This window comes from Pan troglodytes, chromosome 8, assembly GCF_028858775.2.
Source record: "Pan troglodytes isolate AG18354 chromosome 8, NHGRI_mPanTro3-v2.0_pri, whole genome shotgun sequence".
Taxonomy (NCBI): Eukaryota; Metazoa; Chordata; class Mammalia; order Primates; family Hominidae; genus Pan; species Pan troglodytes.
Window position 1 is genome coordinate 37,664,400 of NC_072406.2, and position 16,104 is coordinate 37,680,503.

At 37.8% G+C, this 16,104-nt stretch overlaps 1 protein-coding gene and 1 pseudogene across 7 annotated transcripts in view; both read right to left on the reverse strand.

Annotated features, from left to right (window-relative positions):
• Positions 1 to 16,104, reverse strand: part of ARHGAP21 (Rho GTPase activating protein 21) — a 136,525-nt gene that overhangs the window by 72,670 nt on the left and 47,751 nt on the right. For 5 of the 7 annotated variants that reach the window (XM_024346264.2, XM_054660840.2, XM_024346263.3 and 2 more), the window contains 2 exons: positions 10,905 to 11,084; positions 7,677 to 7,701 (listed from right to left, as the gene is read on the reverse strand). In XM_024346264.2, the coding sequence (XP_024202032.1) occupies positions 7,677 to 7,701; positions 10,905 to 11,084 (205 nt within the window). Of the gene's footprint in view, positions 1 to 2; positions 90 to 7,676; positions 7,702 to 10,904; positions 11,085 to 13,744; positions 13,898 to 16,104 lie in introns of those variants that run through there. The other 2 variants (XM_024346268.2, XM_054660841.1) reach the window with 2 other exon arrangements.
• On the reverse strand, positions 1,116 to 4,783 carry LOC107966705 (coenzyme Q-binding protein COQ10 homolog B, mitochondrial-like; annotated as a pseudogene).

A 16,104-nucleotide genomic window follows, 5' to 3' on the forward strand; every position in this document is an offset into this window, starting at 1 on the left:
ACCTTTCAAGGGAACAGAATCCTTTCTTTTTTTCGAGATGGAATTTCACTCTTGTTGCCCAAGATGGAGTGTGATGGCGGATCTCGGCTCACTGCAATCTCCGCCTCCCGGGTTCAAGCGATTCTCCTGCCTCAGCCTTGCGAGTAGCTGGGATTACAGGCATGTGCCACCACACCCGGCTAATTTTGGATTTTTAGTAGAGATGGGGTTTCTCCATGTTGGTCAGGCTGGTCTCGAACTCCCAACCTCAGGTGATCTGCCCACCTCGGCCTCCCAAAGTGCTGGAATTACAGGCGTAAGCCACTGCGCCCGGCCCAGAATCCTCTTTCCTACGTATTTTCAAGAATGAATTATGTGAGAGTATAGAACTTTCTTTTTTTGTTTTGTAGATAGAGATCTTGCTATGTTACCCAGGCTGTTCTCAACCTCCCGGCCTCAAGCTGTTCTCCTGCCTTGGCCTCCCAAAGTGCTGGGATTACAGGCATGGGCCACTATACCCATCCAAGAGTAAAGAACTTTATTGAGAGGCTGTGGTAGAAACTTAGAGACTGCCTGAGTTGTAGTCCAGTTCTGCCACCTGCTAGTAACTTAAACACTCTGCACCTTAGTTTCATCATCTGAAATATGGCGGTGATAATAATACCCACCTTAGAAGCTGTTGAGAGGGTTAAATGAGTTAATCCATGCAAAGTCTTAGAATGCAGCCAGTACACTGTTAAATTCGCTGCCACCACCACCACTACCATCATCATTATCATCTTCATCATCATCATCATTATTCTTCCTACTTCCTAAAATATCCTCAAGAATATTTAAGACACCTGTGATTGTACTAATAACCAACATTAAAAGTTCATAAAAAACATACCTAATTAGTATGTTTCCCTAACTATCAGAGAAACTCAAATAGTTTAAATGGTCAGTATAGTTAAAAATGACTCTGGGAGGCAGTGGGGCACAACTGTAGTCCCAGCTACTTAGGAAGCTGAGGCAGGAGGATCACTTGAGCTCATGAATTTGAGGCTGCAGTGAGCTATCATCATGCCACTACACTCCCGCCTGGGCACAGGGCAACACCCTCTCTCTCTTAAAAAAAAAAAAAAAAAAAAAAAAAAAAAAAAAAAAGATGCTGAAGGGTTCAATGAATGTTCCCTCCCAAAGACTTCAGAAAAGAGATCCATGTAACGCTGCTACATTTTGAAAGCAATTCTAAACATGCTTCTGATACCCCACCCAAAGCCTTCGATCATGGACCATGCTTGAAAAGTCTCCCATCAGTACAGGATACCTTTACCAAATGAGGTTTCACCAAGGTTACTGCTGAATATCACTCCAACAGTGGTGGAAACTCAATTTCTAATTATGTTTTGTAATATTCAGATCTCTCTGATATTGTATCTGACTTTTTGCACCAAAGAATGAAATGCTTATAATCCTCCATTCCCAATACAACATCATACATTTCCTGCATTAAATAGCCTAAAATCCTCCTCTCTGAATATTTCCTTTTATTAATGGTGCAGCGATTGTGAAGAAAGTTATTGCACATATCTCCTTAATCAAAATTGACATACGTAGCGGAAGAGCTCTGCTCATCAGTACACCACAGGAAGCTAAATATCGGATGTTCGGCTCAGGCCCCTATGCTGAGCCAGGGCTCCAACCACTGTCATCAACTGTGGATGGCATCCCGAGCCCACCCTTCTCTCAAGGCCATCTGACCAGTCCGAGCTGCCGAAAGACTCACTGAAGCTGGCTGCCACCATCCCACTATTCTTATTTTGATTATTTATATTCATAAATTCTTTAAAATATTATTTATAATTATATTACATTAGAACATGTTATACTATATTGTTATATATTTATATTATAAATTATTATTTATATTCTCCAGAGATTTAAGGGAATACAGGATGTCAGCAAGGTATTAATTATCCACAAGCAACTATTACCACCAAAAATATTATTTTACTTAACCTTTTTCTTATAAAAATCTGCATCATAGTACAGAAAACTAACCAACAACAAGAAAAAATACTTATAAAATATAAAAGAGTGCATACATAAAGGATATGAGAAACAAAGCAAAATGCAAACACTGGGTAAGTAAAATAATCAGAAAATCAAATGGCTCGGTATTTCTTGGTTGATAAGAAAGAAAAAAGAAAATTAAGTGGCAAAAGAGATTTCACTAAACTGCCAAAAGGAAAGAAGACCAAAACAAAATCATTCAACTGTTTAACAGAATTTTGGCATTTTAACAGCATCTCTTAGGAGTTTGAATAAAATCCTGGCAATTATTTTCTCTCCAGTGATTCTAGGCTTTGACTCTGATCATTACACTGGAGGCTCCGATTCCATTAAACTAACACAAAATTCTACATAAAAAGGATTTCATGATCTCAATATGCTTGAAAATAAGTTATCAAAGGAAATGAGACAGTAAGATAAAAATCATAACATTCTGTTGAATTAAAATACTAAATTATACATAGTTTGTTTCTGAATAGGTTGCATTCTAAAAACTGACTTGTAAATAATTGTCTAGAAGTTAGAAGAAATTTTTTTCACATACAATATGGTGTAATTGTTGATCAGGTTATTTGCAATGGTATCATGACTATTATACTTAGGGCTAAACAGGCCTTTGTGAAATAGCCTGTGACCCCAACTATCAATTGAGATGCCAACAGCAAACTCACACTTGGAAAGCAAAGGTGCGATCAAGGTAGGTGGAGCACTAGGACTCCATAACCTCATTAAGCTTTGCAGGTCCACTGCTAGCCAAGTACTGAAACTGAGTAACAAGTGATGGTTGCTCCTGCAAAGTGTTCACAGCCTCTAAACCTGGGATCTCCTTGACCTTTCTCCATGCAGGATTCACAGAACTAATTTCATAACATACTAAACATACCCTATATTTATCTTCAAATTCTTAACACTACATAAGTCATACCCTTTTTTAAGACATTATTTTTAAAATAAAATTAAAGAAATGAGGAAGGGACTTAAAAAGATGTTAAAAGAAGTAAGAGGGCAGAATTATAAGATGGACCTAAGAGTTAGACACAACTGATTTGGAAATCCAGTTACTACCACTTACTAGCAGTGTGACTGTGGGCAAGCTATTTCTCAGCCTCAGTTCCCTCATCTACAAAATAGGAATATTATCTCATACCTTACAGGGTTAGAGTGAGGATTAAAGATGATAAAAATATGTATTATGATGCCTGAAATAGATTAAGTTCTCAGTCATGTGCTAATTTCCACCACTCTCCCAACCCACTCCCCAAAATCAAGCAATTCTTCCAAATATATTACAATTATATTATAAATCACTTTCTCCAAATACTCTCATACCTTTCCATATTCTTCTTTGCTTAGGAAGAAAACTACAGATCTTCTGGACTTAATAAATATCCAGCCTTGTTGAACTTTGATTCAGAAGAGGTAAGGTACTTGAATTTCTATTTCTCTCATTTTAAAGCCTTAGTTTTCCGATTTTTAAAATTATCTTATTAGTCTTTTAACTAACTTATTGATTTACCTTTTTGTTAAACTCACTTATAATTATTTTCTCCCTCAATCTGTTAGACCCCTGATGGTAAACTTTTACTACATTTCAATTACAGTTGTCCCTTGAACAATGGGTTTGAACTCTGCAGATCTGCGGATTTTTTTTTTCAGTAAAAATATGGTATTCATAGTAACACAAGGATGCAAAAGCTGTGTTTCCAATACATGGGTTCCACTGGGTCTATTACAGGACATGAGTGTGTGCAGATTAGCATATATGTGGGCGGTCCTGGAAGCAATCCCCTGGGTATATCAAGGGATGACTGTATTTACATTCTTTATGGACTTTTTCTTTTAGCCATCTTATCTTCTAGTTATTATATTGACTCTATATTTTCTTACAATGTAACTTTTCTTACTTAGGATTATCCCTTAATCAACATCGCACAATGCCAGTAAAGCAACCAGATAATTTAACCTCAAACTATAGCAGTAACTCAATTCAGATCTCAAGTTCAGTTGTAAGGGATAATAATCATAAAAGATCACTGGATATGCAGCCTTGAATATCCATTCTTCTAAACGGTTTGAATGTTGTCACTGGATCAAGCCAGACTCATGGCCTATACACTTGGACCACAATGCTTTGGTGCCCATCACTTTAAACCAGGGTTTCTTGTCCTTGCGCTATTAATATTCGGGACCAGGTAATGGTAATAACTATTATTATTATTTTGAGACAGAGTCTTGCTCTGTCATCCATGTTGGAGTGCAGTGGTGCGATCTTGGCTCACTGCAACCTCCGCCTCCCAGGTTCAAGCGATTCTCCTGCTTCAGCCTCCTGAGTAGCTGGGATTAGAAGCGTGCACCCCCACCCCTGGCTAATTTTTTTATTTTTAGTGGAGAAGAGGTTTCACCATGTTGGCCAGGCTGGTCTCAAACTCCTGACCTCAAGTGATCTGCCTGCCTCAGCCTTCCAAAGTGCTGGGGTTACAGGCGTGAGCCACTGTGCCCAACCCAGATAATTCTTTGTTGTCGGGGGGCTGCCCTGTGCACTGTTTCAACAGCACCTCCAGCCTCTATCCACCAGATGCCAATATATACTCCCCCTCTCCCAATTGTGATAAAGATGTGTATAAAGAGGGTACATTACCATATACCTCCAGGGAGCAATATCATCCCCAGCTGAGAAGCGCTTTAAGCTGAATGAGACCTTGGGGTTTGCAGTCAGCTTACATTGAGGAACCACTTTAAAAACAGCCATGGGAAGAAGTGGTGTTGAAAATATCATCTACTATATCACTCTTTGTTTTCCAAGGGAGAAACCCGTCTCAGACCTCAGTGCAAAATGTTGTTTTCTTAGAATAATGTGTATCCTTAACTGATCATATTCTCATCTTTTCTATGGCCACTGGCAAGCTCAAAAGCAAACTTACAGCCCACCGTCAATAACAGTATAGGACCGGCCAGGTGCAGTGGCTCATGCCTGTAATCCCAGCATTTTGGGAGGCCGAGGCGGGCGGATCATGAGGTCAAGAGACAGAGACCATCCTGGCCAACATGGTGAAACCCCGTTTCTACTAAAAATACAAAAATTAGCTGGGCGTGGTGGCGTGCGCTTTTAGTCCCAGCTACTCAGGGTGGGTGAGGCAGGAGAATCGCTTGAACCCAGGAGGAGGAGGTGGCATTGAGCCAAGATCATGCCACTGCACTTCAGCCTGTCAACAGAGTGAGATTCCGTCTCAAAAAAAAATAATAATAATAATAACAGTATAGATCCTAAACCATCAATTTATGTGTACTAAATCTTCTGAATGTCAATTTAATTAATTTTTTACCATAATTGACCTTATATTTTATCTTGCTATAAATAAGGTGTTTCTTCATGTGGCCATAAACCCTTTTTTGAGTGAAATTAAGCATAAGTTAATAATTAAAATAGGCAAACTGTTATTTTCTCCAGCAGATTATACCCTTTAGGCTCACTCTATTATTCCTCTTCAAATCTCCTTCTGCTGAATCTATAATAGATCTTCTAGTTTTCCCTTATAAATATTCAAGTTTATTCTCCCTAGCCAAAGCACAAAACTAAATCCATTCTCTTCAGCGAACTACGTCCAACACATAATGATCTGCATGAAGTTTTGTAACAATGTCTTTCTATATTTATTAGAAATATATTCCCCCCCAATAAGAGGCATGAATTCTAGATGCTGTGTGTCCAGTAGGTTGTCCAGGTATCAGCACATCAGCCTTTAGGATGATGGGAAGATGGAGTACCTACATCCTCCTTTCTCTTGCTGATGCCAGCTTTGTGAGTTTTCCCTTTCCCCACTAAGGCTTATTTCTAACCCATGCCAAGTAGCATTTGGAATTCATCCTAACCCTGGTGCATGACAGATGGTAATGCAGGAGTGGCTCATCTTGTACCAGTGACAACTATGAAGAGTCCTGCCTGGCCTTACACCCTCAGATTACTTTTGATAGTGCAAAAAAAAAAAAGGCCATTTCCTTCTCATTTTAACTCATAACCTTTTCAAGACCTCAAATGGTTATTACAAAGCTCCATCAACAGGTTGAGTGGTTAAACAATTTGTGGTATATTCATACAAACAAAAAAACAGTAGTACTATCAGTACCCATACATATAATACAGTGAAGGTCAAAAATATTATGCCTGACAAAGGAGTACGTGCTGTATTATTTCATTTATAAAAAAAATCTAGAAGAGGCAAAAATTAACCTATACAGTGATAAAAATCAGATCAGTGATTGTCTAAAGACAGCAGAATAAAAAGGAGCACAAGGGAACTTTATGGAATGATGGAAAGGTTGTTTTGATATCACATCTTAATTGGGATAGTGATTTCACAGGTTATACAGTCATCAAAACTTACCAAACTATACACTTACAATAGATGCAAATGTGGTATTCTTGCTAAACATGTATGACCTTGAACTAGGGAGAAAACATCAGATAAACTGAAAATGAAGGACATTCTAAAAAATAACTCATCAGTACTAGTAATAAAATACAAGGAAAGACTAAAGGGACACAACAAGTGAATATAACATGGGATTCCGGAAGAGAACAAGGATACTAGCGGAAAAACTGGTGACATCCAAATAAAGTCTGTAGTTTACATAGTAGTATTGTACCAATGCTAATTGCTTCGTATTGTTGATTGTACCATGGTATTGTAAGTTTGTTTTGTTTTGTTTTGTTTTTTGAGACGGAGTCTCGCCTTGTCCCCCAGGCTGGAGTGCAGTGGAGCGATCTCGGCTCACTGCGAGCTCTGCCTCCCGGGTTCACGCCATTCTCCTGCCTCAGCCTCCTGAGTAGCTGGGATTACAGGCGCCCGCCACCACACCCAGCTAATATTTTGTATTTTTAGTAGAGACAGGATTTTCGCTGTGTTAGCCAGGATGGTCTCGATCTCCTGACCTTGTGATCCACCCGCCTCAGCCTCCCAAAGTGCTGGGATTACAGGCGTGAGCCACTGCGCCTGCCCCCGCCATGGTATTGTAAGTTTTTAACACTAGGGAAAGTAAAATAAAGGATTCATGAAAATTCTCTGTACTATTTTTGCAACTTTGTTGTCTAAAATTATCTAGAAATAAAAGTTTTTAATGGGTGCATTTTGTTGAGTGTGAATTTTAACTCATTCAAGTTGATTTAAAATCAGTTATTAAGAAATAATTTTATCTGCAGCCTGATTGTCCTTTTACGTTCATTAATGTTTAAATCAACAGTAACATTAACTACAAGAATAACCCAAACCCTCTTCTTTTCAATATTTGACTCAATAAACCCAACTGATAAAACACACAGCATTTCTTACCTAAAATAATCACCTCATCTAGAAAGATTACTAATCGAAATAAAAATCTTAAGTGCTCTCCTTGGAATTATAATGATATATTCCTCCACAAGAACACATACAATTAACAACAAAACCATTACATGTTCAAATTAAGATGAGACAATGGAATTCATAAAACTTTGAAGTCCACAGTAAAAAACATTTAATTCTATGACTCTCACACCTGAGAACTATTATATATTTGAACACCAAAAATTATATCATCTCATTTAGTATCACTTAAAGAACAGAAAGAAAAACATTCAGAGACAAATTAAAATGTTTATAGCATACCTCCTCTGTTTCCATTTTCTTCATCCTACAAATGAAAATATATATATACATATATGAGTACATATTTATAAACTCTTGTTAATCACAGCAAGGCTCAATTTAATTCAAACTGACCTCCCCAGATTGTGCCAATTACAATCTCACTAACAATATTCTTAAATCACATTCTCTTCTTTTCTATAGCCACTGGCAAGCTCAAAAGCAAACGTATAGCCCATCTTCAATAACAGTATAGGAAGTACCTTTTACTGGAAAGATAGAGTTTTCACAAATAGAGATAAGCAGGCTGTGGGTGAAGCCAATTTAGGGGTAAGACATCAGGAGTTCAGTTTTTGGCATTTGAGTGCGAGATTTCTAATGGAGATATCCAAGTGAAGTTGTCAAGTAGGCAGTTGGACAGATGGAAAGGTCAGGTCATCACTTACTGTACTATACTTAAATGTGCCTTTAAGGGATATTACAGGACCCAGAGCTGTCTATATAAATGGATTGGTCCCAAATTGCTACATATTTAAGTTCTTGTATTCAATTTTGAAGTTTATCTACTTGGTCTCTTTCATTGTTACCAAGCTGTCTTGCTGCCATGTTATCTACCTCTAGCTGGAAAATTAGAAAAGAAACCTTTAAAAACTAGTCTAAAAATACATTTTCAAATATTTGCTGAGCCTCTACCATACTGGAGCTACCATGTACCTTAGAAAGAAAAACAGACATTCGGTGAAGGGCTGATAATTTATTACATAATTTTTTGACCTTTATTTTGGCTGCCCAGTGTTTTTTTTTCTTCTTCTGATTATAAGATCTGGTCTGAGACTGAGGTTGCCAGTTAAGTGACAAAATAAGGACACTGTTATATTAATTACACATTTTCTAAAAGCTATACAATATTAAAATTTTTAATTCGTTTGAAGTGAATTTATAAAATTTCATAATTAAAATGGAAAAGATTCCAATATATATTTTCCATGTAAAATTTACAAGACAGAGCCCTATTTACAAGAACATCTGTATTAAATAATAGCATTAATAGCTAAAATTTATTGAGCAATTACAGTGTCAATTTCTATGTTAAGTGTGTTACAAGTATTGTAACATTTAATCATCACACAGCCTGTGAAGAAGGTACTACTATTGTGTTAGTTGACTTATCCAAGGTCACAGATCTAACAGGAGGCAGAAATGGAACTCAAACCCAGGCTCTTTTGATGCCAATGACCATGCTGTTAAAAAGCGTAAGCATGTCCTGGAATAGCATCATTTCATTCAAAGTTGTTTTGGTGTAACATTCACGAGAAAAATTAATTCCCCACTGGGGCCCGTCTGTGTGAAGTCTGCACATTCTCCCCACGTCTGTGTGAGTTCTCTCCAGGTCCTATGGTTCCTTCCCACATGCCAAAACTGTGCCTGTTCGATTCACAGGTGTGCCCACGTTGTCCCAGTCTGAGCAAGCGTGGCTGTGTGTGTGCTCTGCAATGGGATGGACAGCATCCTGTCCATGGTTAGGCCCCACCTCATGCCCTGAGCTGCATGAGCTGCCGGGATAGGCTCCAGCCACCCTCAACTCTGGACTTTTTATAGCGCTTTCTTAAGTGTATGAACACCGCACATTTACTTCAATGTTTAATACTGGAAGTGTTTTGGTCTTTATTTACAAGTTTGGTGCTTTTTTTTTTTGACCAGAAATATGCCAAGTAAACTCTAGCCAACATAAGATCAGTTATCACTTAAATACACTTCACATAAAGTTGCAGTTTCCAAAAATCTACTGACAATGTTAAGTGAGGGTTTATTGTACTGTGCTACTAAAATTTCTAGAAATATTTTCCAATAATAATAATACATGTTTATATAAGTTTGGTAAAATTATCTTATAAAAAAATTGTACTACCTATATGTTCATCATGACCCAAAGCTCTTATTCAAAACAAAACAAAAACAAAAAGACAAAAAATACACAATCCTAATGTAATTATCAAGTGCTCTCATATGTGACCTAATGCGTAACACTATTTGAGACTTTTTAATATCAGCTAGATTCTTAAGAGATCTAGTCCAGTTGTTTTATACACATTTGAGAAAACCCAAACAGATAAATTTCATTCTAAAGGTAGCAATTATTTACAATCCTTAAAAGATATTCAGTTGTTTCCTGTTATCTCAGTGTTAAAGTAACCAAATATAAAAAATTTTAAAAAAGAAAAGGAAAAAAAAGAGCTATTCAGTACTTCAAAAAAGCATATCCTGTAGGACATTACTAGAAAGACATATTTAACAAAAATATAATTTAAAACTGTGGTCTCTAGATACAAATACGTACACTACTTTTTAAAAGACAGTTTTGGATTCATAGATATTTAGAATTAGAAAAGACTTTGTAATACTCTAGTTCAATTCCTACAAATGAAAATGGAAATCTAGAGGTCAAAAGAAGTGGCCTGGCCAGGGTCTCGTAACTCTTCTGAATATCATCATTTCCATTATACTATTGTGTAATAGTTCAGCATCAAGCATGTATATTGGTCAAATTCACATCCTAGATCAACTACTTATCTGTTTTATGACCCAGATCAGTTTCCACATCTGTTATATGGGGCTAATAATACCAACTGCTCCACAGGATTCTGGCGTGGATAAAGTAAGATAACGCTCATAACGAATGGTAAGGAACACAGAGCAAGTACCCAGTGTGTCAACTGCACTTATAATTATCTCAGGCTGTCCTTTTCAGGCTGTGTTACTGTCCACTGAAGCCTGTCGATGTAATTCATTCTGATGAGAAGCTGTGTTTTTCAATTCTAACATGCCATCATATTACATATCTGAAAGTTAAGTATTGTTCTAATTCTACTAATTTTCTATAACTGCTAGAATATTTTAGTGAACCATTTCCTTTGCATAGTCTGCCGAGAAAACTCACTACCTTTCTAGATAATAAACAGTTACATATTAGAAAAAGTAGAAAGAAGTCTGGAATTAGAAGTCCTTTAAAAATGTAGATTTGGAGTTTAGAATCACTATGACCTTTCAGAGAAGACTAAAGTTTCTGTTTTGTTCTTGAAGGTGGGAAAATACCTAAAGGGAGAAAAATAATATAATAAAAATTCAAATGTAATGCTTGATTCTTTTAAGACAGAAAAAAGGCCAGAGGGAAGGGTAAGAGGAAGACTAGAAGGGGATAGGAATGGCCTTGTGGTTTTTTTTTCAAGTTGCTGTAACTATTTCTCTTACCTTATATGAAAATTGAATTGCAGACTCTGGGGGATACACAATAAAATGTCTTAATGTAAAACCAAAGCCTTGAGATGTTCTTTTCAACGTAACTGTTTTGGGACCTGGCCAGGAGAATGTTTCATCTTCAGACAGTGATACAGTTTCACTTTGTTCTTTTCCATCTTTATTTTTTGAGACCTAAAGTGAAAAGATATTTAAAAGTTAACTACAACACAATATACTTCCTCATCTAAAAAAATTCTATGTAAAAATGTTAATACCTGAGCGCCGATATGAACTATTTTCTGATGCATAAATTACACAAAGCATGCAATTATCAAAAACTAAAATTTATTATATTATTATAACAAAGCAAGCAATTATCAAAACCTAGAATTTTTTTCTAGAAAATAATGCCATAAAAAATTAGTCAGAAGAAAGAACTCTCAGAAAATAGAAATATAATTCCTAAAATTAGAAATGCAATAGAAGGAATGAAAGATAATACCAAAGAAATTTTAAAGAGCACTATGGATTAAGAAACAGAAAGCATGAAAGAACAGATATAAAACTCTGACGAAGAAATAAACCTAAACCTTATCAGATAGTCCAACAGCAACAAAGGACATTAGAAAATAATAGAAAAGGTCTTCAGGTTCTGAGCACGAATTCAATATCCACATAGATAACCCTTCTGATACCCTGGCCTTCTTGTTCTTTGACCTCCTCTCCTCCACTCTCAGCTTTCACTTGGTCATGACTGAAACCCCCTTATAAGCCCAAATCAAGAATCCCACCTAGAACCACCACCTATTATTAGTTCAGTATTTAGTTCATTCCCTCTCATCCCCCAACCCTTAGAATTCTTCAATCTGGAGCTGACTCTACCACCCTTTCCCTGTCCCTCATCACCCCATGTTCTCACTTTCCTCTTAAGCCAGCTTCAATTCACTCCTTTACCCTCTCCCACTTCCTCAAAGTTGCCTGACAAAACCTAACCCTGGATAAATCAACACTGCCTACTCTGGGCCTGCTGTACTTATGCAGGTGAACGTGGGTAGAGAAAAACAAAAACTAAGCTATTTCACTCTAAGTTCATGACTACCAACCTCAAGAGAGCCTTTAGTGTTGTCAGTCAATAGTAACACATTTCTCTCTGGTCATTCATCCTAGATGACTATTTCATCCCTTTTCCCCACCCTCACCTGCAGCAGATGGTCCTGCTTTCTATTACACTCAGAAAACAGAAGCAATAAAATGAGAACTGAATCGCCTGCCATGATCACCCCATCAACCTGCAACCGTGCCCATGTTCCCCTGCCTTCCCTTCTGCTATGATGGATAAGCCATCCATTCTCACAAGGCCCCAGCAGTTGAGACTAGATTCCTCCCCTCTTACTATTCAAAGATACAGGTCCAACAATTCTCCCCTCTCTCTTTTGCATCACTTATTCTCTCTTTACTATATATAGCATTCCTATCTGCATACACATATTTTGTAATTTCTTTAATCTTAACAAAATCTTTTTTTTTTTTTTTTTTTTTGAGACAGGGTCTTGCTCTGTGGCCTGGGCTGGAGTGCAGTGCCATGATCATAGTTCATTGCAGACTGGATCACAGGGGCTCAGGAGATATTCCCACCTCACCCTCCCAGGTAGATGGGACTACAGGTGAATGTCATCAAGCTAATTTTTTTTTTTTTTTTTTTTTTGTAGAGACAAGGTCTCACTATGTTGCTCAGGCTGGTCTTGAGCTCCTATGCTCAAGTGATCCTCCTGGCTCAGCCTCCCGAAGTGGTGGGATTACAGGTGTGAGCCACCACACTTGGCCAAAATCCTCTCTTGATCACACACAACCCTCTCCAGCCACCACCTTGTTTGTCTGCTTCTCTTTGGCGCAAAACTCCTTAAAAGTTATCTGTACTTGCTGTTTCCAATTCTTTTCCTTCCATTTCTCTGAAATCCCTTTAAATCAGGCTTTTATCTGCCTGACTCCCAGAAACTGCTCTTGTCAGGGTCCTCCATGACTTCCACATTTTAAACTAAATGATCAATTCTCAGTTCTCATCTTATGTGCACCTTATTGGCACAGGCGTCACTTCCTTCTTCTTGAAGAATTTTCTCCACTTGACTTCTCACAGATTTTTCTTCCAACTCACAGGCGACTTTGTCTCAGGCTCCTTTGTTTTCATCTGCTAAGTTCCTGAACCTGGAGGTACCCAGGGCTCAGTCTATGGACTTCTCTAGCTATACTCTCTCTTTTGGTGATTTCATTCCATTTCCTACATTAAACACCGTCTAATATGCAAATTACTCCCAAATTTGTATTTCTAACCCAAGCCTCTCTCCAACCTGATATGTATCTTAAACTTAACATGTCTGCATAGCTGCTAAGATTTTATTTTAAATTACAACTCCAAGTTAATCCCAGCATTTTGAAAAGGTCACCTTTATTGAATTGCAAATGCTTGAATAGTCTTGCTTCTATTATATTTTTTATTATCTTCCACCAGTGAGTCTACCCACTCTGCCACAATAATTTGCCTCATATAAAGGTGAAAAGATAACTAGGTGGTAACATTGCCCAGCCAAACTTGCAGTAGGGGTGGCCATATGATTTGAGTTCTAGTAAATGGAATGTTAATGAAAGTAATAATACAGTATACCAAAAAAAAAAAAAAACAGCATTTCCATATACAAGCAATAAGCAACTGGAAATTTAAAACTTTTTAAAATACCATTTATAATTACATTAAAATATGAAATATTTAGGGATAAATCTGACAAAAGATTTGTAAGATCTACAAACTGAAGCTCCAAAACATTAAGAGATATTAAAGAATAAATAGAGATATATACCATGTTCATGATTTAGAAGACGCAGTACTGTTACAATGTTAACTCTCCCCAAAGTGATCTATAAATCCACTGCAATCCCAATCAAAATCTCGGCAGATTTTTGTGTGCGAGCTGCTATGATATTTCTAAAATCCACTTTATAATGCAAAGAACCTAAAATAACCAAAACAAATTCAAATAAGAACAAAGTTGGAACACTCAGACTTCAAGACTTACAAAGCTACAGTTATCAACACAGTACAGTATTGGCATCAAGACACACAGATTCACAGAACAGAATATGGAGTCCTGCTCTAGACCCACAACCACATGATGCTGCCATTCTACTCCTAGGTATTTATCCAAAAGAAACATGAACCCATGTCAATATTGTACAAGTATAATACAAATACTTGTAAACACAAATCGCCCTGGAACAACTGTGTGGAGGCTGTGTGCAAGAAAAGAAAAGAACTTTGATCTGTAACTCGTATCACAAACAAAAATTAACTCAAATGATCATACACCTAGGCCGGCCGCAGTGGCTCACGCCTGTAATCCCAGCACTTTGGGAGGCCGAGGCAGGCAGATCACTTGAGGCCAGGAGTTCGAGACCAGCCTGGCCAACATGGTGAAACCTCATCTCTACTAAAAATACAAAAATTAGCTGGGTGTGGTGGCACACACCTATAATCCCCACTACTTGAGAGGCTAAGGCAGAAGAATTGCTTGAACTCAGAAGGTGGAGGTTCCAGTGAGCCGAGATTACACCACTACACTCCAGCCTGGGGGCAGAGTGAGACTCTGTCTCAAAAAAGTCAAATAAAATAAATGATCATAAACCTAAATGTAACACTTAAAACTATGAAACTTCTGGAAGAAAATAGGGGAAAATCTTTGGGAACTTAGGTCAAGATTTCTTAGATATAACCCCAAGGAACATAATCCATTAACAGCAACAACAAAAAATATTCACTGGAAGAACATACAATGAATTTTTTTAAAAAGATAAATGAAACTTCATCAAAATTAAGACCCTCTGCTCTTCGAAAGACACTTCCTGGCCAGTCATGGTGGCTCACACCTGTAATCCCAGCACTTTGGGAGGCTGAGGCAGGAGGATCTCAGCCAGGAGTTTGAGACCTGCCTGGGCAACACAGGGAGACCCTGTCTCTACACAAAATTTAAAAATTAGCCAGGTAGCTGGGCACAGTGGCTCACACCTGTAATCCCAGCACTTTGGGAGGCTAAAGTGAGGGGATCACCTGAGGTCAGGAGTTCAAGACCAATCTGGCCAACATGGTGAAACCCCGTCTCTACTAAAAATACAAAAATTAGCCAGGTGTGGTGGCATGCGCCTGTAATCCCAGCTACTCAGGAGGCTGAGGCAGGAGAATCGCTTGAACCAGGGAGGCGGAGGTTGCAGCAAACCGAGATCATGTCACTGCACTCCAGCCTGGGCAACAGAGCCAGACTCTGTCTCAAAACAAACAAACAAATTAGCCAGGAGTGGTGGTGCATGCCTGTAGTCCCAGCTACTCAGGAGGCTAAGGCATGAGAATCACCTGAGCCCAGGAGGTTGAAGCTACAGTGAGCTGTGATCACACCACTGCACTCCAGCCTGGGTTACAGAATGAAACCCTGCCTCAAAAAATATATATATTTTATGAAAAGTATACACACACACACGTATATACATACACACATACACTTTTATGAAAACGAAAAGGCAAGCCATAGAATGGGAGAATATATTTGCAAATCATGTATCTGATAAAGGACTTGTATCTAGAATATATAAAGAACTCTCAAAATTCAATAATGGAAATGCAAACTAAAACCATAATGAAATACCACTGCACACATAATAGATGTGCTATATAAAAACTAACCATACTGAGTGTTGGTCAGGACATGAAGCAACTAGAACTCTCAGACACTGCTAGTGGGAATGTAAAATGGTACACTTTGGAAAACAGTCTGACAGTTTCTTAAGTTAAACATACACCTACCATATGACACCGCCATTCTACTCATAGAGAAATTGAAAGCATACGTCAACATAAAGACTTGTACATAAATGTGCATAGCAACTTTGTTATAGCCACAAACTGGAAAACAACCGAAATATTTCAGTAACAGATGAATGGATAACTAAACTGTGACACAGCCAAACAACAGAATGCTACTTATCAATAAAATGAAATAAACTATTGATATATGTAGCAATATGTTAATTAGGCTGAGTTAAAGAACCCAGATCAAAGAAGAAGAGGAGGAGGAGAAGGAGTACATACTGTATGCTCCATTTATATAAATCCTAGAAAAATTCTAAATACTGGTCTATACTGACTGAAAGCAGATTAGCAGTTGCTCTGGGT